The sequence below is a fragment of the Microtus pennsylvanicus genome, chromosome 7 (genome assembly GCF_037038515.1).
Source record: "Microtus pennsylvanicus isolate mMicPen1 chromosome 7, mMicPen1.hap1, whole genome shotgun sequence".
Taxonomy (NCBI): Eukaryota; Metazoa; Chordata; class Mammalia; order Rodentia; family Cricetidae; genus Microtus; species Microtus pennsylvanicus.
The window spans coordinates 123,811,808-123,833,327 of NC_134585.1; the positions used below are offsets into that span (position 1 = coordinate 123,811,808).

At 48.9% G+C, this 21,520-nt stretch overlaps 2 protein-coding genes across 19 annotated transcripts in view; both read left to right on the plus strand.

Moving 5' to 3' along the window:
- The first annotated feature begins 4,696 nt into the window (after positions 1-4,696).
- Slc25a44 (solute carrier family 25 member 44) lies at positions 4,697-19,067 on the plus strand. 15 transcript variants are annotated; one of them, XM_075978569.1, is made up of 4 exons: positions 4,697-5,202; positions 8,422-9,059; positions 13,805-13,932; positions 16,619-19,067. In XM_075978569.1, exons 1-4 carry the CDS (start codon positions 5,147-5,149, stop codon positions 16,808-16,810), a joined length of 1,014 nt encoding a protein of 337 aa, XP_075834684.1. In that variant the 5' UTR covers positions 4,697-5,146; the 3' UTR covers positions 16,811-19,067. The 15 variants fall into 15 exon arrangements, with proteins under 15 accessions (XP_075834684.1, XP_075834697.1, XP_075834695.1 ...); XM_075978573.1 differs by having other exon boundaries at positions 4,808-5,202; positions 13,810-13,932; XM_075978570.1 differs by having other exon boundaries at positions 4,809-5,089.
- A 153-nt stretch (positions 19,068-19,220) lies between these two features.
- The window catches only part of Pmf1 (polyamine modulated factor 1), a 29,568-nt gene continuing 27,268 nt past the window's right edge, over positions 19,221-21,520 (plus strand). For 3 of the 4 annotated variants that reach the window (XM_075978586.1, XM_075978590.1, XM_075978589.1), the window contains exon 1: positions 19,221-19,405. In XM_075978586.1, the coding sequence (XP_075834701.1) occupies positions 19,254-19,405 (152 nt within the window). In that variant the 5' untranslated portion in view covers positions 19,221-19,253. Of the gene's footprint in view, positions 19,406-19,450; positions 19,838-21,520 lie in introns of those variants that run through there. The other variant, XM_075978587.1, reaches the window with a different exon arrangement.

Genomic DNA, 21,520 nt, shown 5'->3' on the forward strand with positions numbered 1-21,520 from the left:
TACTTGGTTTCCCTCTCCTATGACCACTGAACACCAAGGAGGGTCCACCATAGTCCCCCTTTGTCCCCTTCCCGAGTTCTCTTAACCCCTGTGATGCAGCCCTCCCTACACTGTTCGGAAGATCGATTGTTCTTACAGCAGAGCGGCTTTGACCTCTGGTCAGCCATGCCACAGTTCCCCTTCCTCACAATCTTCTACTGTAGAGTTTTTGTTTTGTTTTGTTTTGTTTTGTTTTTTTTTTGGTTTTTCGAGACAGGGTTTCTCTGTGGCTTTGGAGTCTGTCCTGGAACTAGCTCTTGTAGACCAGGCTGGTCTCGAACTCACAGAGATCCGCCTGCCTCTGCCTCCCAAGTACTGGGATTAAAGGCGTGCGCCACCACCGCCCGGCTACTGTAGAGTTTTTAATAAGCTTTCAGAGCCAGTGAGATGTCTCGGCGGCAAAGGCACTTGCCACCAAGCCTGTTGACCTGAGTCATGCTGTAGTGCCTATATGTCCATACACATAAATGAATAAATGTAAGATGAGAATTTGTTGTTTTTACTTGTGGGGGCTGGAGAGATGGCTCAACAGTTAAGACGACTGACTGCTCTTCCAGAGAACTGGGGTTCAATTCCCAGCACCTCACACCTATCTGTGACTCCTTATGACACCTTCGCACAGACACACATGCAGGCAAAATACCATGAACATAAATTTTTTTCTAAGAAACCAAAAAAATGAACAACAATGTTTTACCCCCGTCCTCTCCCTGGCATTTACCACTCTGATGCTGCTTTTTCTTTTTCAATTAAATTTTATTTATTTTACTTGTGCAGCAGGGAGTGGGGCACGACTGTGCCGGGGCACATGTGTGGAGCCAGTTCCTGCCTTCCATCAGGATGGGAACCTTCCATCAGACCACTTGGGATTCTTATTTTCCTTAGATTGATTTTACTCATATGAGTGTCTTGCCTGCACATATGTCTGAGTCCCACATGCATGCCTAGTCCCTGAGGAAGTGGTGAGCTTCCATGTGGGTGCTGGGAATCGAACCTGGGTCCTTCACAAGAACAAGTGTTCTTAACTACCAAACCAGCTCTCCAGCCCCAGGATCCCATTGTGTGTATCTAATCCCTTTTCTGTCTCCCTTTACCCCAGGCAGAGATCTGGGTTGCTTTTGCCTTTGGTTGTGGTGAATAACAGTCTTGCAGTGGAGAGAAGTTACACAAAGACTCTGATCCTGTCCACTATGGTTTTGTTTTGGTTTTAGATTTATTTGTATGTGTCTGTGTAGATGCATGGGTGCCTTAGGAGGCCAAAACAAGGTGTCGATACCCTGGAATTGTAGTTGTAGTTGTGATGTACCTGATGTGTGCTCTGGAACTGAACTCTGGTCCTCAGTAGAACAGCAAGTGCTCTTAACACAGAGCCATCTCTCCGGCTCCTGGTTGTTTTGTTTTTGGGGGCAGGGTCTCTTTATGTAGCCCTGGTTGTCCTGGAACTTACTATGTAGATTAGAAAGGCCTGGAACTCAAAGATCTGCCCACCTCTGCTTCCCCTGAACTGGGATTAAAGGTGTGCTCCAGCTGTTCGTTTTAATTGGAGCAATTCAGCCTCTCTCTTACCCCTTCTCTCCCTGACACTCAACCAAAGGCCCTGCTTTCCCACCCTGACCCTTTTTCAGCCAGTCCTGCTGCTCCCAAGACTCTAGAACAAGGACCTCTCTCCGTGGAACCTGGGGAGGGCTTCTGGGCTTCCCTTCCTGTGCTGTTCAGGAACTTGGGTAGGCTTGACCCCTTCAATTTCTGCAGCTGTTGATTGACAGAATGGACAAGGAAACAGTCACCTCTCCAGCATCATGATCCCTTGCTGCCCCAGAGCCCAGCTTCCTTCCATGCTCCATCCAGCCCTCACTCATCCAGAGACTTCCTGAACCTTCCCTGAACCATTCCCTGCAGTGGGTGATTCCAGGGGAACACCTGGAAAGCTGACAGAGCATTGCTTCCATAAGCGTCTGCTAGGCTATTTCTAGAGTAGACAGCAGCTTGGCTGGGAAGAGCCATCTTTGGTGTGGCAGGCACTGCCCATTGTCCTTCCAGACTCTAGAATTTACACCAGGGCCCCAGCTTCTTTTTTTTTTAATATTTATTTATTTATTATGTATACAATAGTCTGTCTGCGTGTATGCCTGCAGGCCAGAAGAGGGCACCAGACCTCATTACAGGTGAGTTGTGAGCCACCATGTGGTTGCCGGGAATTGAACTCAGGACCTTTGGAAGAGCAGGCAATGCTCTTAACCGCTGAGCCATCTCTCCAGCCCCCAGGGCCCCAGCTTCTTAGACTCAAGTGGAGAGTCACACCATTAGCCTCTTTGGTCCTGAAGTTTTAGGACATATTGAGCCACTCTGCTTGCATCCTGGGGCTCCAGCTTACAAGTGGCCGGTCATGGGATTCCTCTGCTTCCATAATCATGGGAGCCAATTTCTCTTACCCTCCATCCATCCAGCACCTGTCTGCTGGCTACCAACAAATCTACCCATTCTTCTATCTGCCCTTTATTCAGTCTGTGTTTGGAGAGCCAAGTCTGATGCCCCCTTTCCTCCCCACTTCCTTCCTCAAGATGATACACAACACTTAGCTCTTCCACTCACTGTCCATGTTTCAGCTACTGGAATCAGTGCTGTTCTGAACGCAGAAATATAAATATGATATAAATGCTCCCAATTCTTTTGGTCATACCCAGACACAGACCTAATGGATCATACTTGGAAGGATGCTGTGTTCCTCACCACTTCACACAAAGGCACCAGTTTCTCCACACTTTTTTCCCCCAACACTTATTTTTTTTCCCCCTGATTTCTCCGAGCCATTCTGTTGTGGAATATTATTTTAAGGTGTGTTACATTTGCTTATGCTGTGGAACATTTGTTTAATGAAGCAAAGATGTGGTGCATTTGTTTAACTCTGTGAAGCTGTTTCATTGCCTGTCTAAAATGCCTGACTGGTCAAATAAAGAGCTGAACTGCCAATAGCAAGGCAGGAGAAAGGGTAGGAGGGCTGGCGAGCAGATCTCTCTATTATATATGAGATCCCTCTGTTCTGTATCTCGATGAGATCCTTCTATTCTCATAAATAGAAGGAGAGATCTGGGAGGGAAGAAAAGGACGAGTCCAGAGGCCAGCCACCCAGCCACCCAGTCACTCAGACACTCGGACATGGAGGAAGAGGGAAGAAAAGATATACAGAAATAGAGAATAGCAAAAGCCTAGAGGCCAAAGATAGATGGGATAATTTAAGTTAAGAAAAGCTGGCTAGCAACAAGACAAGTGAAGGCCAGGCATTTATGCGTCAAAATAATACTCCCCGTGGTGTTGGTGGCACACGCCTTTAATCGGAGGACTCAGGAGGCAGAGGCAGGCAGATTTCCGTGAGTTTGAGGCCAGCCTGCGCTAGTTCCAGGACAGGCTCCAAAGCCACATAGAAACCTTGTCTCAAAAAGAAAAAAACAAAAACAAAATAAAACAAAAAACCCAACAGAGTAAAAATGTTAAAAAAAAAACAACAACTATGCCATTCTAGTAAGATAAGATGCCTCATTATGGGTTTTTAAGATTTAAAAGTTTTTATGTGCATGAGTATTTTCCCTACTTGTATGTATGAGCATGCCTACCGGCATGTATGAACATGCGTACATGTATGTTTGTGCATGCCTACATGTATGTGTGTGCACCACCTGCATGCCTGGTGCCTGCAGAGGCCAGAAGAGGGGTCAGATCCCTTGGAGCTGGAGTTCCAGGTAGTTGAGAGCTACTTCGTGGGTTTGGGAACTGATCTGAGTCACCTCTCCAGCCCCATTTCCCCGTCAGCTCTTAGCAGCCAGCTTCAGCTTAGGGCACACCTACCAAGGGGCTCACAGACACTTGTAAACCCAGATCCAGGTATCTAAGGCTCTCCTCTAGTTTGCTTGGGGACCTGCACTCACGTGTGCAAATACACAAACACACACACACACACTGGCGGGCATGAGCTTAAAATAAGTAAACAGAGGCTGGAGAGCTGGCTCCTAGAGATCCGCCTGCCTCTGCCTCCAGAGTACTGGGATTGAAGGCGTGCGCCATCACCGCCCGGCTTACAAACAACTTTTAAAAACCTGCATTTGGGTAAAACCAGACCCAGAGCTGGAATCCGTCCCTGTCTCAACAACCTGAGTTCCTACACCAGTGCCTGCTGCACTTTAATCTCTACTGTTTGGGCTCCAAAAATGAGAAACGGTACAGAAAGATTAAAGATTAGATTCTCCTACTGAAAATCTCTCTACTGAAAATCAATTTCCAAAAAGTAACTTATTTTAACTGTATTGTCAGGAACAGCCCTGGGAACTAGGCGTGGAGGCAGAGGTCTGTAATAGGAGCACTTGGAAAGCCTGCGGGAGGGGATTCATAAATTAGGAGGCCAGCCAGGCCTTAATAACAAGACTTGTCCCAGGAAGAAAATAAAATAAAAACGAGAAGAAAAAATAATAAAAAAGAAAAAATAAGAGAGAAAGAAAGGAACGAAGAAAAAGTAAGAGAAAGGGAGGGAGAAAGGGTGCGAGAGAGGAAGGGAGCGAGGACCAACTACTTCTGACTTTCTGCTTCTAGCCAGCCAATTACGAAGATTCCTAGCGGGACACGCACGCGCATCAGGCTTGAGGGCGTCCGAAGCTAAAGAAGGCGTGGCTACTTCCCGAATCCAAGATGGCAGAAGCGGCGCTCCTAGAGGGAGGCTCAATGGCTGAGAATTGCCATTGGTGGAATTACAGCAACTTCATAGTGGGCGGGAATGACAGCATCCTAGTTTCCGCTTCCGGCAGTACAAGGATCCCTGTCGAGATGGAGGAAGATGCGAGCCGAGTTTGTCTGTCTCTGGGAATGGAGGGGAGTGCGGGGACCGCAGTCTAGGAGTCCAGGACTGGAGTTCTCAGACGCGGCCGAACCGCCGGGGTCTGAGAAGGTAAGCGACAACGGTGCTTGGGTGCTTTGAGGACCGATTTGTCGAGGAGGCAGCGGACGTCTGCTCTGCGGGGCTACATCGCCATGGGAGGCCGCCCTGCAATTTTGGCTACGAAAGGCAAGTCCGGCGAGGCTTTCTGGCATAGGAGCATGAGAATCTGACAACTAGCGAAGCATGGCGAGGAGCATACCCAGGGACCCCGAACTGGCTGTGCAAGAGCCGGACCGAAGGTGCATAAAGGAGGGTGTCCCGTGGAGTACCTGGAGGGCATTGTCATGTTGTGTCTGGATGAGGGATCACGTGGAAACCTAAACTGAAGACTAAGACTGGGTGGGAACCTCACCGTGCCGGAGGGAGGAGGCTGTCTTGAAGTGGGAGGAAACACCGCCAGGACCTAGGGAAGGGCAAAGAATAGGCATCGCGACGGGTATTCCGGCACAACACGTTGACGTTCAAGTGGGTGACAGCTCCCAGAATGCAGAGCCTGGTGGGGCAGAGAGGGGCAGGAAGAAGAGAGGGTGCTGGTTAGTGTTGTTCTGTCTGAAGATTGCAGCCCTCGGGTGTCTGTCTGGTCAGGACCAGTACAAGGCAACCTGATGTGGTCGACAGAAAAAACAGGAATGAACCGATTGGTCATTATTGTGTCCAGATCCAAGATGGAGTCAGAGGGCTCTTAACCTACTGAAGGATCTTGGACCCTGAGAATAGTTATTCTTATAAAACTGACACTCTGATAATTAAAACAGTGCTCCCCACACCTTGACAATCCATATAAACCATCTAGAGATGTCAGGGTTATTCTTAATCAGCAGGTGTAGGGAAGCCTGAAATCTCCTTTCCCCAGAAAGACAGGCTCTTGCTGTGCAACCCGGGTTGACTGATCTCCTGTTTCTCTTGCCTCGGCCTCCTTGTGCTGGCGTGACAAACGTGCTTCCACGCCTGGCTCTGCACTTGCATAGGCAACTCCAGGTAATTCTTGTACCGCTGATCTGTGGATCACTGTGGGTGGTGAGGGCTCAGAGCATCACTGCTCAGTAGAACTTTGTGCAGTAAGAGAAACACTTGGCGGTTAACAAATTCTGTTCCAGTTATTAGCTCCAAGGGCTGTCGCTCTAGCTCAGTTGGTAAAATGCAGGAAGACCTTTTCTTGGTGCCAACTCTGAATCAACTGGACAGGAGGATGGACCCCATGGACCCATACAAAACAAACGCAAAAGCAGCAGCAACAACAAAACCAGGACAGCCTGGCTGTGAATTTTGTTTATGTGAGGGGAGTGGACGTGACAGGAGATATACCTGCTTGCCCTAGTCCTTGTCTTCTGTTTTGTTTGATAGCTTCGAGCATAAATGCTGCCAGTCTGGGTAATCCCAGGTGCAAAGGAAGGACTTAACAATTCACAAATAACGTTTTGTTTTTGAGGCAGGGTTTCTTGTCACCACGGCTGGCTCTGGTCTTGCTGTATAGTCAAAGATGACTATAGACTTGTGATTTTTTCTGCCTCTGCTTATCAAATGCTAGGAATATGGGCCTGGGCCACCACAGCTCTTTTGTTGTTGTTGTTTTGGTTTGTTTTTTTTCCAGAGGGTTTTTGAGACAGGGTTTCTCTGTAGCTTTGAAGCCTGTCCTGGAATTCGCTCTTTAGACCAAGCTGGCCTCAAACTCACAGAGATCCGCCTGCCTCTGCCTCACAAGTGCTGGGATTAAAGGCGTGCGCCACTGCTCGGCTGCACAATGATGGGAATTGAGTTTAGGGCCTGGTAGGTGCTAGGCAGGCACTCTGTCGACTGAGCTGTGCCCCCAGCCCCATGAACAGTTTTAAAGGTTCCAGAGATTCCAGAACTGGAGTTGTGTACACAAGGAAGGGTCTGACAAAGGGTCCTGAAGAAGTTGGACTGGATGAACCAGGAGAAAGGAAGGCTGAAGAATGTTTGTATTCAGATTTCTGCAAAGAGGATTTTCCAGTAAATGAAACAGGAGAAACGGGTATTTCAGCAGGCTGTCTGGAGGTTATAGACAGTGAGCAAGCTGAGATCCCACTGTTTGGGGAGAAACTTCTTTTTCCTCTTAGCCTTCTAATATGGTGCCTTATTGATTGAGTCATGAGCTTTAGTGGCTCCTCCTGATACCATGACATAGGAATTACCTGCTTTGGGGAACCCTGGCTTCCTTCAGAGGATTTGTAGGAATTGATACAAGTGAGAGATGAAGGCAAGAGGGGAAATGGAGCAGTGGGTCCTTCCTTAGGACTGCTTGTTAGAAATGGCCTGTACAGGCTGACAGCTTCACAGGTTAAGAAGGTGCCCAGGAAACCAGGTCTTGGAACAGAATACTTGGTTGCTCTGCCCTTCTGACCTGCACTGCACGCAGGCTGTGCATGCCCAGCAGGAGGCTCCGGATTGAGCCCTGCTGTGTTTGTTTGTCTTGCGATGAGCGCATGCCTGCTGGGCCCTCCTAGCTGACTCTGGACTGAGCTGAGAGAACTGAACCAGCATGAGAGAGCATTTGCACTGCCTCCCATGGAGGACTTAGTGAATTGAACAGAGAAATTTTTGCCCAGGAGGCACAGTGGAGTAGAGACCACCAAGCGGCTGTGTGGCTCCAGGCTGGTTACATTCGAGCTGTTATACAGTCGTCAGTTTGCTCACTGACCAGAAACTTTTTGTTGTTGTTTTATGGTTTGTACGACTAGAGTTAGCAGCCCAGATTCAAGCAGGTCCTGCAGCTTTCTGGGTTCCCAGGGAAACCGTTCAGGCGGCTGTCTTCCTGGGTTAGCTAGTGGCCAAAGAGGACTCTGATCTTTGCCCTGTTCCCGACTTTTAGACTCCTTTCCCTGGAGAGTGGGGAGGTAGTTGGGAATGCCCTGTAGTGTGAGGTCCCTGCCTGCACTCTTCCCCACACTTTCTTCTAATGTAGAGTAGAGAAAATGGAAATTATGGTGAGGGTGGGGCAGGGGCGGTCAGAGCAGCCAGCTTAGGGGGCAGGAGGGAGGTGAGAGGCGACTCACACTGGGGATGAAAGGACAAAGGTGGTTGCTCCTTCAGAGGAACCAGGAGCATTCTGGTCTCCATGTTGCACTTAGTGACATCCTGTTAGCCCTGTAGACTTTCCATTGTGCCAGGTGGATGGACTATCTGCAGCACCCTAAATGTACCCAGGCAAGTAAAACAGAATGCTCCATGTTCAGAATGGACAGTCCTGCAAGCTGAGTAGGGGCGGAGTGATCTAGCCTTGTCATGTGTTGAGGAATGACTTCTGAAGAACTCTGAGTTGGAAAGACTGGTCAAAGACAGAGTGCAGAGGGGTTGCTCTGGGTTGCGGGTGGACAGAACCAGGCAATCTAGGCTTGGCTGAGGTGAGTATCCCAAGAGATACAGCCTGAGGGGGTGACATTGAAGCCTATGCAGGAGGGAAACGCAGTCCTCACATCCCCCTACCTGCCCCATCCTAGGTCTCTGGGCACAATGGAGGACAAGCGGAACATCCAGATCATCGAGTGGGAACACCTGGACAAGAAGAAGTTCTATGTGTTTGGTGTGGCAATGACGATGATGATCCGCGTTAGCGTGTACCCGTTCACCCTCATTCGCACCCGGCTGCAAGTTCAGAAGGGCAAGAGCCTCTACCATGGGACCTTTGATGCCTTTGTCAAGATCTTGCGAGCAGAGGGAGTGGCTGGCCTCTACCGGGGCTTCCTGGTCAACACCTTCACGCTCATCTCTGGCCAATGCTATGTCACCACTTATGAGCTTACCCGGAAATTTGTAGCCGACTACAGCCAGAGTAACACAGTGAAATCACTGGTAGCCGGCGGCTCGGCCTCCCTCGTGGCCCAGAGCATCACAGTGCCCATAGATGTGGTCTCCCAGCACCTGATGATGCAGCGCAAGGGCGAGAGAATGGGTCGCTTCCAAGTTCCTGGGAACCTAGAGGGACAAGGGCTCATTGCCTTTGGCCAAACTAAGGACATCATCAGACAGATCCTGCGGGCTGATGGGCTTCGAGGCTTCTACCGAGGCTATGTGGCCTCACTGCTAACGTACATCCCAAACAGTGCTGTGTGGTGGCCCTTTTACCACTTCTATGCAGGTAAGCAGGGCCTGACGTCGCTCCTGTGTGTTTTTAGAGTGGAGATGAGTATAGAGAGGGTATCAAATCAGCCCCACTGAGTGCAGGATCACAGCTGCATTCTGCCAAACCCAGCTGAACCCTAGTCTTACTAGCTCTGTTTCTTCTACTTAATCATAGCATTCCATCTAGACTTTGTGGTAAAACTGAGCCCTGCACTGTCACTGTGGCCCTTTGGGAGTATATTCTGCCAACCATTGCTTGTTCTTCTGTTTTTGTGAGCCAGGGTCTCCCCGTTTAACCTAGACTGTCTTTGACCTCACTGTAGGGCTAAGAGCAGTGCTTTCCTCCGTAAGTGCTGGGATTACATCAGCAGACTCTGAGGAAAACTGGGCATGTCGCTCAGTTGAGAGCTTGGCTCGCATGTGTGAGCCCTGAGGCTCAATCCCTAGCACTGCAGAAAAGCAGACTAAATAGAGCTAGAGCAGGTTCCCAGGAGGGTGTTTTCTCTGGAGTCTGCCGCTGGCCTTGGCCCTCACTTGATTTCATGAATACTTGGAGTTATGTTTCCCTGTGTGCCCACATTCTGTGCAGAAGTCTCAGCCGAGTCTGACTCTGCAGGCTCTGTCTGCAGTGTGAGGGCTGGAGCACTAAGCTTCGTGCACCCTACACATAGATAGAACTTTTCTATAAGGTCCTGCCTTTGTCTCTTATGCTGTTGGAATTACACCACCACACTTAGCTAATTTTGTGTTTGCTCTTGAAGTTTGTGTGTGTGTTTTTTTAATTTGTTTTTGTTTCATTTTCTTTTTTGAGTGGGACTTATGTACCCCATGCTGGCCTTACCTACCCGGTGCTGGGATTACAGGCGTGTGCCCACCACCTGGTGTTTTTTATTTGAGTCAAGGTATCATATTGTCCAAGCTGGCCTTCAGCTTGTTCTGCACCCAAGAGGCCGAGAATGAGTTCAAGTTTACGATCCTTTTGCCTCTCCGTCCATCCCATGCTGGGACGGCAGGCACGTGTCCTATGCCCAGCTTGGTTTTGACACAAGGTCTTCATTTTGTATCCCATGCTGGCCTCCAGCTCACTATGTTCTTGAAGATGACCTTATTTTTCTTTTCTTTCTGAAATAAGGCCTCCTCGCTATATAGCCCTAGCTTACCTGATAGACGTGTGGGCCATGCTGCTTGACCTTGAATTTCTGATCCCCCTTCCTCTACCTCCTGGATGCCAGGATTAAAGGCTTGCATCCCGTCTAGTTTATGCCGTGCTGTTTCAGCTAAGCTGGGTAAGCTCTACCCACTGAGCCACATACTGGCCCTGTTTATACTTTTGATTTGAGACAGCATCTCACTGAGTTGCTAGGTTGTTCTGTAGTCCATGCAGGCCTAGGCTTTGTGATCCTCCTGCCTCTGCTGCCCAAAGTTGGGCATGCGGCTCAGTGGTAGAGCCTTCTGCCTGGAGTACCTTCTCTTCTGCTCTTCATGTGGCTGGCTTCTCATGCTTCAGGCCTCAATTTATATGTCACCTTTGTTAAATAACAAAGGAATAACAAAAGGAAATTTTTTTTTTTTTTGCTATAGGTTGTTCATAGTCCTGGCTGTCCAGAAACTCACTCTGTAGACCAGGCTGGCCTCGAACTCACAGAGATTTGCCTGCCTCTGTCTCCCGAGTGCTGGGATTAAAGATGCGTGCCACTGTGCCCAGCAAGAACTTCTTTGCCCTGTTGGAAAGAGGGCTGTTTCTGTTTTAGCTCCTTTACTCCTTCTGGACGCTTCGGTTTGCAGTTATTTTACCCCAACTTCTAGATTCTTTTTTTTTTATTAAATTTTTTTTATTAAAAATTTCTGCCTTCTCCCCGCTAGATTCTTAATTAGAATCTTAAGATCAATGAAAATATTTCTTTGTTTTTTATTTGTCTTATTTTTGAAACAGGGTTTCTCTGTGTAGACCCCCTGGCATGGCCTTCCTATGTAGAGTTTCCCAAGTATTGGATTAAAGGGATGCACCACATGTGTGGCTCTTCTTTCTCTGCACGGATCTCATGTTTATCATAATGCCTGGCATTTAGCAAACATTAAATAAATATTCATTTATTACTGGTGTCTAAACTCACTTAGCCAGAAGATAGTCAACCTGAGTCAGCCTGGGTTTATTCCAGGTGCTCAGTAAACATTTGTTGAATGAACAATAAAGGGGAAGACGACATGGGCTCTGTCCTTCCCTCTTAACTCTCTCCAGTGTCTCTGAGCTCAGGAAAGTGGCAGGTGTACAGAGGAGAGTTGGAACCTGAGTCCTGTGCAGCACGCAGGCCTGGGGCCATGCCTACAGGCCCAGGAGGCAGACAGTGCAGATCCTGATGCTGCAGTCTAATGTCTGCAAAATGCCTTCTTCGGGAGAAAAGGACACCCCTGAGGCAGACTTCAGGTCACCCTGTTTCTGTTGGCATGCTTGACTTTGGGACAAAACACAGGTAGGAACTGGGCAAGAGGTGGCTCTGCCAGGCTTAAAGAATTCTGCCATGTCAGCTGAGACTGAAGTGGCTTCTGCCTGCCAACCCTGTCTTCCCACATCTCCTCAAACCTTCACCGACCTAGCCACAAACTACCAGAACTAAGCACCTGAAAAAGAACTCTTAAGGGCTGTAGAAGAGAAACTCTGAGTGGAAATCTTTAGCATAAGAGACTAAATTCTTCCAGTGTCCTCGGGATCCTTGGTTAGTCACCTCGAGTCTCACTCACTGCTCCACATCCTGCTCTGCTGCCTCTGAACGCCGCAGGCACGCCGCTACCTGGCACTTTTGATAGATGTTGTCTTTGGAAACCTTTTTGCCCAGGCACACATGGCTTATATTCCCACCACCAGGTAGTTTCTACCCTTCGCTTTCTCAAGAAGTGCCGGACTGCTGCGTTTAAAATCCCAGCCTGGCCAGGCCGAGGTGGCGCACGCCTTTAATCCCAGCACTCGGAGGCAGAGGCAGGCAGATCTCTGAGTTTGAGGCCAGCCTGGTCTACAAGAGCTAGTTCCAGGACAGGAACCAAAAGCTACGGAGAAACCCTGTCTCAAAAAATCCAAAAATAAATAAATAAATAAATAAATGAATAAATAAATAAAATGCCAGCCTGTTCCCCCCCCCACACCCTTGGCATTTCCGTCTTCTTCACCACTTTATTTTAGCTATAGTATGCACCTTAAACATAGCTATATGTTTTACTTTTTGATTAATATCCCTTCTCTCCTACTAGAATGTGTGCTTCCTGAGGGCAAGAATTTGAAACCCAGGCTGGTCAACCCATGGTACTCACTCGATCTTTGTTGAGTAAATAAATGAGCGCATGTCTTTCACCTCAGAAGAGAGTAAAGCAGAGAACTGATTTGCAGGCACGCTTCCCAGCGGCACTGTGAGAAATAGGCCTTGGTGTTATTGCTCTTGTTCTGTGAGACATGGCTGTCATTATAAAAATTACAAGCATGCATCACTATGCCTGGCTTTTTTTTTCTTCTTTTTTTAAATAGACTCTCATGTAGCCTAGAACTTCTGATCCTCCTGTGTCTACTTCCAGGGTGTTGGAGTTAGATGTGTGCCACCATGCCTGTGTTTATTTGCTGGGGATCAACCCAGAACTCCGTGTGTGCCAGGCACTACACATTCTAGGCTCCGTGTGTGCTAGGTGAGCACTCTGCTAACTGAACCCCTTTTGTTTTCTTGAGACAGAGCCTCATGTAGTCTAAGTTGGCCTGGAGCTCACCTGTAGCTAAAGAGGACCTTAGACTCCTGGCCATCATACCTTTGTCTTTCAAGTGATCACCATGCCTGGATGCAGCTTTTGTTTGTTTGTTTTGTTTCTTTGAGGCAATTTTTCTGTGTAGCTCTGGATGTCTGAAACTGGCCTTAAACCCTCCCAAGTGCTGGGATTAAAGACATGCTCCTTCATACCAGGCCATTTTTCTTTCTTGGAATAAACTGGTCCTCACTGTAGGGTAAGACTTCCATTCTGATATTGTTTATATTTGTAAAAATATTTACATAGCCAAAAATTCCAAATGAATTTGAAGGGCTAAGAATGTGGCTGAATCGGCAGAGTGCTTGCCTGGCAAGTTTGAAGCCCTTGGAACCTGCCCTGGCACCGTGGAGACCAGCTGTAGTGCCGCGTGTCTGTAATCCCAGTGCTTGGAGGAGCAGAGCTCATCCTCACCCCATCCTGAGTTCCAGGCCAGCCTGAGCTTCCTCCAACCCCCAAAGGAAAAGGTTTGCAGTTTGTAACGAACAGCCTTCTTATCCATGGCAGTCACCCAGTCCCTTCCGTAGAGACCACTGTGGATCAGGGTCATGGTTTGAGACAGGGCCTCACACTGATGCTCTAGCTGCCATGTGCTAGCAAACTCAGCAGTCCCACCTCAGCCTCTGGGTACCGAGATTACAAGCTGGAGCTCATGAGGTTTAAGTGTTTCCTACTAGAATGCCACCTAAGGCAACGTGCAGTATGTGCCCTTGTTTTTACAGCAGAAAGCAGGAGTTTTTAAAGCCCTTTCCGAGTCTTGTCCTTTTTAAATGGGTGATGTGTCCACAGTGACTCCTGAAAAGCCCCAGAGATGGACAGTAGGAATTTTTGGCAGATGCAGGTAGAAACAGAGAAGCAAAGGATGCAGTGGAGAGGCCCAGGATGACAGAGGGCTGAGGGCTTGTCCTGGTTGTAGAGGCACTGTGAGGGTAGGTGGATGGTACCTTGTATCTTGAGGCGTTGTCTTTCCCTGGATTCCAGAGCAGCTGTCGCGCCTGTGTCCTCAGGAGTGCCCTCACATTGTCTTCCAAGCCGTCTCTGGGCCCCTGGCTGCAGCCACTGCCTCCGTCCTCACCAACCCTATGGATGTCATCCGAACCCGTGTGCAGGTAACACTGCCTCCTTCCCGCCCTTAACTCAGAGATTAGAAGCAAGAACTGTAGGCCTCCAGTGTCCAGTGACCTCAGTGTGCCATAACCCTGATGTCTAGTCAGCCTCGTGACCCTGCAAGTCCCTTCCTGTGCTTCTCTGTGCAGCTGCCGTTTTCCTACTGTCTGCACCTTGTACTTCTCTACCCGCCTCTGGGAATTCATCCTGCTTTCTTCTAGGCTTCAGTTGAAATCTGTTTCATACTCTGCTAGCCTAGGCCCTGAGCCGCCTGCTTCCTTGCCTTGCAGGCTTGTGGTGATTAGAATTACTGCTTCGTATTGACTTCAGAAGTCTCTGATGTTTCCACTTGGCCATGATTCCATGGAGAATGAGAGACTGAAGTCAAAGAGGTGATCTTTAAAGATGTGATCTGGGAAGAGGGAGGAGGAAGCAAGACTGGGAAAAAATGGGAAGAGAGATGAAAATGTCCCTTTTCCTTTCGAAAGTATTATTTATTTATTGTGTATGCACGCGTGTGTAAATGAGACTGACGTGGTCTGAGCAGAATCGAGAAGAAAACTTGGGTCCTGGGAATCAAACTCAGGTTGTCAGGCTTGGCAGCAGGAGCTTTTACTGACTGAGTCATCTTGCTGGTCCTTTTTTCTCCCCACCCTTAAAGACAGGTCCTCCTGTATCCCCAGTTGGATTGGGCTCTATAACTAGCCCCTTGACTCCTGACCCTCCTCTACCTCTGAGTACTGGGGTTCACAACTGCTTTTAGAAGTGCTGGACTTTCCAAGCAAGTAGTGAGCCATCTGAGCTCCACAGCTTTTTGGCTCTTTTTGAGACAGAGTTCCTATAGTTCAGTCTGGTTTCACGGTTGTGGCTGTAATGAGGCCAGCCTTGAATTCCTAATACCAAGTCCTGAGATCACAGGAAGTTGCCCCAGTATTTGGTCTTTTCTTGTTGTTTTTGAGACAGTCTCAGAGTTCAGCAAGGCTGGCTTTAAACCCACTTTGTAGCTAGGGATGACCTTGAACTCTTGATTTTTCCTGCCTCTGCCCTCCAAGTACTGGGATTAAAGGTACGTGTCACTGTGCCAGCTGAGAAATTTGTGGGATTTTTTGTTTCTGTTTTGTTTTTTGGTGTGTGTGTGTGTGTGCGCGCACGTGCACACTATAATGAGCATGTAGAGGTGAGAGGTTAACTTATGTAGTTGGTTTCTCTTTCCACTGTGTGGGTTCCAGGGGATTGAACTCGTGTCTTTAGGCTCGATGGTAAGCACTGAGCCATGCCGCTGGCTGAGATGGTTTTAAGTAGCTTTCACAGGTTGTACTTGTGTAGACTCATCCAAAATACCGACAACTCGGGGCTGCCCAGAGGTTGTAATCGCTGTCTACAGTCAGCTCTGAAGATAATTAGCTAGCACCAAGAATAGGGTCTGAATATGGTACATGCTATGCAAAGGGTCGATTTTACTGGATCAAGTCCTAGGGGGACTTTCAGTGTGTAACCAGGGTAATGTAGGATGAAAGGTGGAGAATCAGGAAAAGAAATATGTGAGGAAGGTCACTGGGATATGGTGAGGATAGGAAGGAAGAAAAGGAACCCTAACAGTTCGGGGTAAAGTCGATTTTTGTGCTACTATCACGTCCACAGGAGCGGGCAACAGATCTAGGGAATTGTTGTCCCTAGGAAAGAGTGCTTCCAACATTTGAAAGTAAAGGCACTGGCATCTGATTGGGATGGAGTTGCGTTCTCCAGTCCTTTATCCTGGAGAACCAAGGCTGACCCCATTCTTTCCTTAACCTTGCCCAGGTATTTTAGGAGGCAACCCCAGGGAAAAGACAGGTTTCTGCTCTGTGGGGCTAGGCCGCAGGCTAGGGCCAAATTGAAAATGCCCTTGACATGGCTAAAGGAGGTTGTGGAAGCCAAGTGGTGAGATGAGATAGAGGAGAAAAAGAGGTGTGGAGGGGGTGCTGAAGAAGGCAAGGCACAGCAGGGGGCTGTGGGGGACAGGGCTGGGATGACCTTGTGAAGGTGCTCTGGACAGGAAGCGTGTGACGCAGAAGTGCTCTGGGCTTTATAGTTGTAATTTGGCACACGGGGAAAGAGACAGGACCTGTTGGGGAAAGGTGCAAACAGATCCTTGACCTGGTTACTGGCTGTGTGACTGGCACTGAACAGAATGGGGCTTCTAGCCCTGACCCGAGAGGGACTGAGTTGGCCAGAGACAGCCATGGACCGGTGGGGCTGCTTGGGAGCCTCCCTGAGAGGAAGAGGAGCACCTAGTCCAAAGATTCAGAGCTGGATAGCTTGCCTGAGGGCAGTGAGGACTCTCGTGCCAGGCAGCTATTGGTAGTCTGTTGTTTCACCATGTAGCGCTGATGGGCCTGGACCTCACTGTAGACCAGGCTGACCTCAAATTTACAGAGATCCACCTGCCTCTGCCTCCTCAGTGCTGGGATTAAAGGCGTGCGCCACCACACCTGGCTCTGTGGTTGGTATTACTTTTTCTTCTTGCTTGTGACACAGGGTCTATTATCACCATTATTCTATGTGAGGAAAATGGGGTAGGAAGGGTTGGAGGAAGTCACTGCTGTCCCTAGAAGCAGAGTTCCCACTTGAGTCTTGATACACAGTGTGGGTGAACAGAGCGGTTGTGACTGAGACAGCTGGTAGCCCTTACTGTGGTGACTCTTCCAGGTTGAAGGCAAGAGCTCCATCATCCTGACCTTCAGACAGCTGATGGCAGAAGAGGGGCCTTGGGGCCTCATGAAGGGCCTCTCTGCTCGAATCATCTCGGCTACACCCTCTACTATCGTCATCGTGGTGGGCTACGAGAGCCTCAAGAAACTCAGCCTCCGACCTGAGCTGGTGGACTCAAGACACTGGTAGCCAATGGCGGACAGAAAGGCTGTGGTTTCACACATTCTTCTGGGCCAGGGTAGAGCAGGGAGGAGAGTATCCTTGTGAATGCCACCACGACACACCCATCCTGCTTCTGGCCCGCTGACCTATCTGGGACAAGACGAGAAACTTTGGACGGCTCTTGCTGAGGAGGTTCTGTGCTGGCTTCCTTGTTCCCAGATCTGGGCCCCTCACTAGGTCCTCATACTCAGTCATGGCCTGAAGATCAACCTCCACAGGACCCTGCTGGCCCCTCGCTGATGCCCCTCTCTCTGTGTCTGCCCCTCAGGCCTGGAGAAGAGCTGCTATAGAGGTTGCTTGTCCCCTGCTTTTCCATCGTAAGACTTTAAGTCCTGACAGCTTCAGGCCTACTGTCAGAAGCCCCTCCTCGGAGAAGTGGAAAACTGTGATGTCGATCCCAGTTCTTTATCCCTTAATTTCTTATGCTTGCTTAAATTTGGGACCGAGTTGTCCACTGGACTACTCTGCTTTGCCCTGCTTTTGGGGACAAATGGGGGCAGGGCTCTCTGCAGGGTGTTCGTCTTCTCTGGGAGCTACTAAGATGGAGAAACGCCAAGGCTTCATTTGGTTCGTATAGTTGAACATCTGTGAAGCAGGCAACTAGTCCTGACAGCTTCGGGTCTACTCTCAGAAGCCCCTCCTCGGAGAAGTGGAAAACTGTGACGTCGATCCCAGTTCTTTATCCCTTCCCTTTCCTTTTAGGCCTGGGACCCTGAAGACAAGAATGGGCTGTTGGCCCCCACTGGGACTACAGTGGAGGGCACAGTCCTAAGTGGATCAAACTTACACTGGAACATTTCCCTGAAGCCAGGTTGAGAAAGCCACTGGCTTGGCAAGTAATGAGAGGTGCGTGTTCCTCACTGCCCTCTCCTCAGGCCAGCTGACCCCAGCCCCGGAGGCAGCAGTGGAGGCGCTGAGCCCCAGGCAGCAATGCCACTTACATACCTGTCCCCCAGATGAACAACAGGTGTCTCCCAGCGGGACTCTGGAATATGAACTGCCCTTGTTTTTCTTGTCCTTGGTTGTGAAGTGTCATCCTAGTCACGGTACCCTGTGGTGGCAGCAGAAGAAAGAACAGTCAGGAAGACACCCAAGGCCAGGCCTACTTCAGTGACCAGCCTCATACTGCCAAAATTGTTGATGCTCCCGCAGGGGCTTCTTCCCAGCCTCCACCAAGCCTATCCAGAGAAACATGGCCCGTGGAGTGGGAAGAAGGCAAACTGCCTACTTAAGATGATGGCCTGGGTGATGCTTTCAACCTTTTTTAGTGGTCCCATGCCTTGGGAAACGTCATGGTGCCAATCTGGAAGGTGCTAGCTAACTGAAGCCTTCTCGTTTCTTCCATCCTGAGTAGGAGCCATCTCTGGACTGACCTCTGTAGTCTATTCTCGTTTCCTCTTGAACTTTACTTTTATTGGTCTCAGCATGTCAGTTGTTTTGAGACGGAGCCTCAGACAAGTCCTAGGCTGGGTTTGAGTCACTGTGAAGCAGAGGATGACCTTGAACTCTTGATCCTCCCCCCCACCCCCTCCTGAGTTCTGGGTTTACTGTGTGCTGCTAGGCCTCACTTCCTGCACTTTATTGCTAGAGCCCCCCAATTTTGTCCATAGTCATCTGAAGGGCAGAGCCCCCAGATCATTTTAAATCTTTTTACTCCTCACATCCACCCAAGTACTGTCAATACAATGGAAGCAAGGACCCCCACACCACAAGCTTTTCTGAGCGTGACTTCTTGAGTCAGTCTCTCATCTTTCTTTGAGCCTTCCTTCCTGGGGCAGAGTGCGGACACCACGAGAGGGTCCTGCTTCTCACGCCTTAGGTTATTTCTTCCTCCTGACTTCATTATTTTTTCTTTTTTTTTTTTTGACAGGGTTTCTCTGACTTCATTTTCTTGTGCAGTGTGTAGTCTCTCCCGCTCCTGTCGCTTCTCCTCCCTTTCCTTAGGCACCCTGTCCTGACCCCTACTTTCTTATCCGAAGTCAGGGACTAGAATAGGCCAGTGGGCGCCCGTCTTTCCAAAACTGGAGAGCAAGACAGCTAGAAATTTCAACCTGTTGGTCCATAACCTATTTTAGAAACTCGAAAAGACTGGAAAACATGGGGAAGAACATGCACTTAAGCATTTGATAAAAATGGACTATGGAGGATATTAGCTGCGAATATTCACTGTTGCACTGTATGAAATCTTTGAAATGTAATTAAAAATTTTTATTGAGGCCCCAAACTTCAGCTTGAGAACGTTTTTCCAGTCCTGGAACTAAATTATTAAAGGCACGACCTGTCCCTGACCCACCGCCTCTGGCAATTGACCCAACCCATCCGGTTCGGTGACGGGCATTTTTTTTCTCCAATCAGAGGTCCTGGTGGGAGGGGCTGCGGGGCCATTTCATTTTGGCGGTTCAGTTTCAACATGGCTGACGTGAGCCATAGTAATGAGGCTGTGGAAAAGGGGCCCGAGGGCTTCTCTCCAGAATCTGTGCCAGTTGACACGACCATCTCCAGGGTGGAACTCCTTGACACTATACTGGACACTTTTCTCCAGAAACTAGTCACCGCCAGGAGGTAGGTGGAGACCAATGGTGGCGGGAGGGTTTGTCCTCGGGTCGTAAATCCCGCGAGATCTGGCTGGCATGGTCACGTGGGGCATCCTAGTATGGTTGAATCTGGTGTCTCTGCAAAAGCGTAGGACTTGGGTTCTCCCCTGGCTTAACCTGCAGAGGATGAGAAGGAAGTCGCGGACTTGCAGTTAGATCCAGTTCTCCACCCTCCCGCGAGGCGACCGCCACAGGGCTGCTGGAGCGCGTTCCTGGACGCCTGGCGCGCCGGGTGGAAGGCGCGAGCGGATGCGAGGGCTAAACGGATGGTCCTAAGGATGAACTTTCTGCTGTCGACCTTCACTTCATGATTCTTCAAATGAAATGAAATGGCTCAGTGGTTAAGAGTGCTTGCTGCTCTTCCAAAGAACCCAAGTTCAGGTCCTAGCGCTCGGGCCAGGTGACTTGTAATGAATTTCCTGTAACCCTAGCTCCAGGGGATCTGACAGCAACTTCAGACCTCCAGCATCAGCGCAGCTGTGGCAGATAAGCACATATACGCATAAAAAGCAAGCCTTTATATATATATAAAGTCTATTTGAGGCAGCTTCTCAATAAACTGTCCCAGCTTGTCTTGGACTCTGATGGCCCTCGCGCAGTCCCTGAGGTGAAAGGCCCGCCTCACACCTGCTTGCAGAGCTTTTCTTCTGCATGGACCTTGTGGTCTGCCTCTTACCGCCTAACAAACATCTTTGTGCTTCCTCTGTGTTTGGTGCCACGGGTATGATAAAGAAGTCAAGTTACTATTGATGGCTAGTCTGTAACAAGATAATCACAGGGCTTGGCAACACAGTGAGCAGCTGAGTTAGTGCGAGGGTGACGCGGTACAGAGTACTGGGCGAGATAAGAGGGATCTGCGCTGATGAAGTTAATCAGGTCTTTATGGTAGAGATGTCCTTGCCTGCAGGTCAGAGGGGGGGTGAAATCAGGCCGACATTCTCAACTAGAGCCCGGTTTTGCATTACAGTTTTTTTAAAAAGATTTATTTTTCATAGGTATGAGTGGTTTGCTTGTATGTTTGTATGCACATGTGTTCCTGGTGCCCTTGGAGGCCAAAGAGAGCCTCAGGTCTCCTGGTACTAGAGTTATTGATGATTGTAAGCCTCCATATTGGTTCTGGGAAGCAAACCTGGGTTGTCTGTGAGAGCAACCAGTATTCTTAATGACTGGGCTGTCTTTCCAGCCTCCCTGGCAGTTTGATAAAACAGTCTGTAAATACTTTATGTCATTCCACACTCACCATGTTCCCAGCCAAAGTCCAGACTCTGATCTCCTCAAAACCCTACTATTTGGCTGTAGATCCTCAAGTTATTTATAGTACAAATAATCATTGCCAGTGCTGCTCACGAACTCTCAGAGTTGCTGGATATACAACAGTGACTGAGACCAACGTCCTGCTTTTGTGGAGTGGACGTGGGCGGGCATGGTGGTACACACTTGTAATCCCAGCACGTGGAGACTGGAGGCAGGATGAAGAGTGGAAGGGTTGTGTGGGAATGACAAAAAGGGTTTTTCCATGAAGCAAGATGTCTTTGACCCCACAACAGGGTGCACCTGTTGTTGAATCAGGGCCATTTTTGTTATAGACCAAAGAGAGCTGGAGAGGGAAGTACAAGTCTGTGTGCAGATGTATTGTGGATGCTAATCTGAGTGTTCTCAACCTTGGCTACTGTTAAAATAGAAGATTCCTGGACTCACAGATACTACTGTGCCTCAGCAGTTGGGTTTTTTTAAAAATATTTATTTATTTATTTATTATGTATACAATATTCTGTCTGTGTGTATGTCTGCAGGCCAGAAGATGGCACCAGACCTCATTACAGATGGTTGTGAGCCACCATGTGGTTGCTGGGAATTGAACTCAGGACCTTTGGAAGAACAGGCAATGCTCTTAACCACTGAGCCTTCTCTCCAGCCCCCAGCAGTTGGGTTTTAAGGAGCTGGCAGAGTCCAAAAACTTCTCAGTCTCTAAAGTAAAGATGATGTTTGGGGGCTGGAGAAATGGCTCAGAGGTTAAGGATACTGGTTACTCTTCTAGGGGTCCTGAGTTCAAGTCTCAGCAACTACATGGTGGCTCACAACC

What these genes read in the sequence shown, in the direction of transcription:
- Slc25a44 (XM_075978569.1), top strand. Translation starts at nt 5,147, where the DNA reads ATGGCGAGGAGCATACCCAGGGACCCCGAACTGGCTGTGCAAGAGCCG. An exon ending in GTGCAAGAGCCGGACCGAAG is followed by an intron (nt 5,203 to 8,421) that starts GTGCATAAAGGA and finishes GCCCCATCCTAG; the next exon opens with GTCTCTGGGCACAATGGAGG. An exon ending in CTTTTACCACTTCTATGCAG is followed by an intron (nt 9,060 to 13,804) that starts GTAAGCAGGGCC and finishes CCTGGATTCCAG; the next exon opens with AGCAGCTGTCGCGCCTGTGT.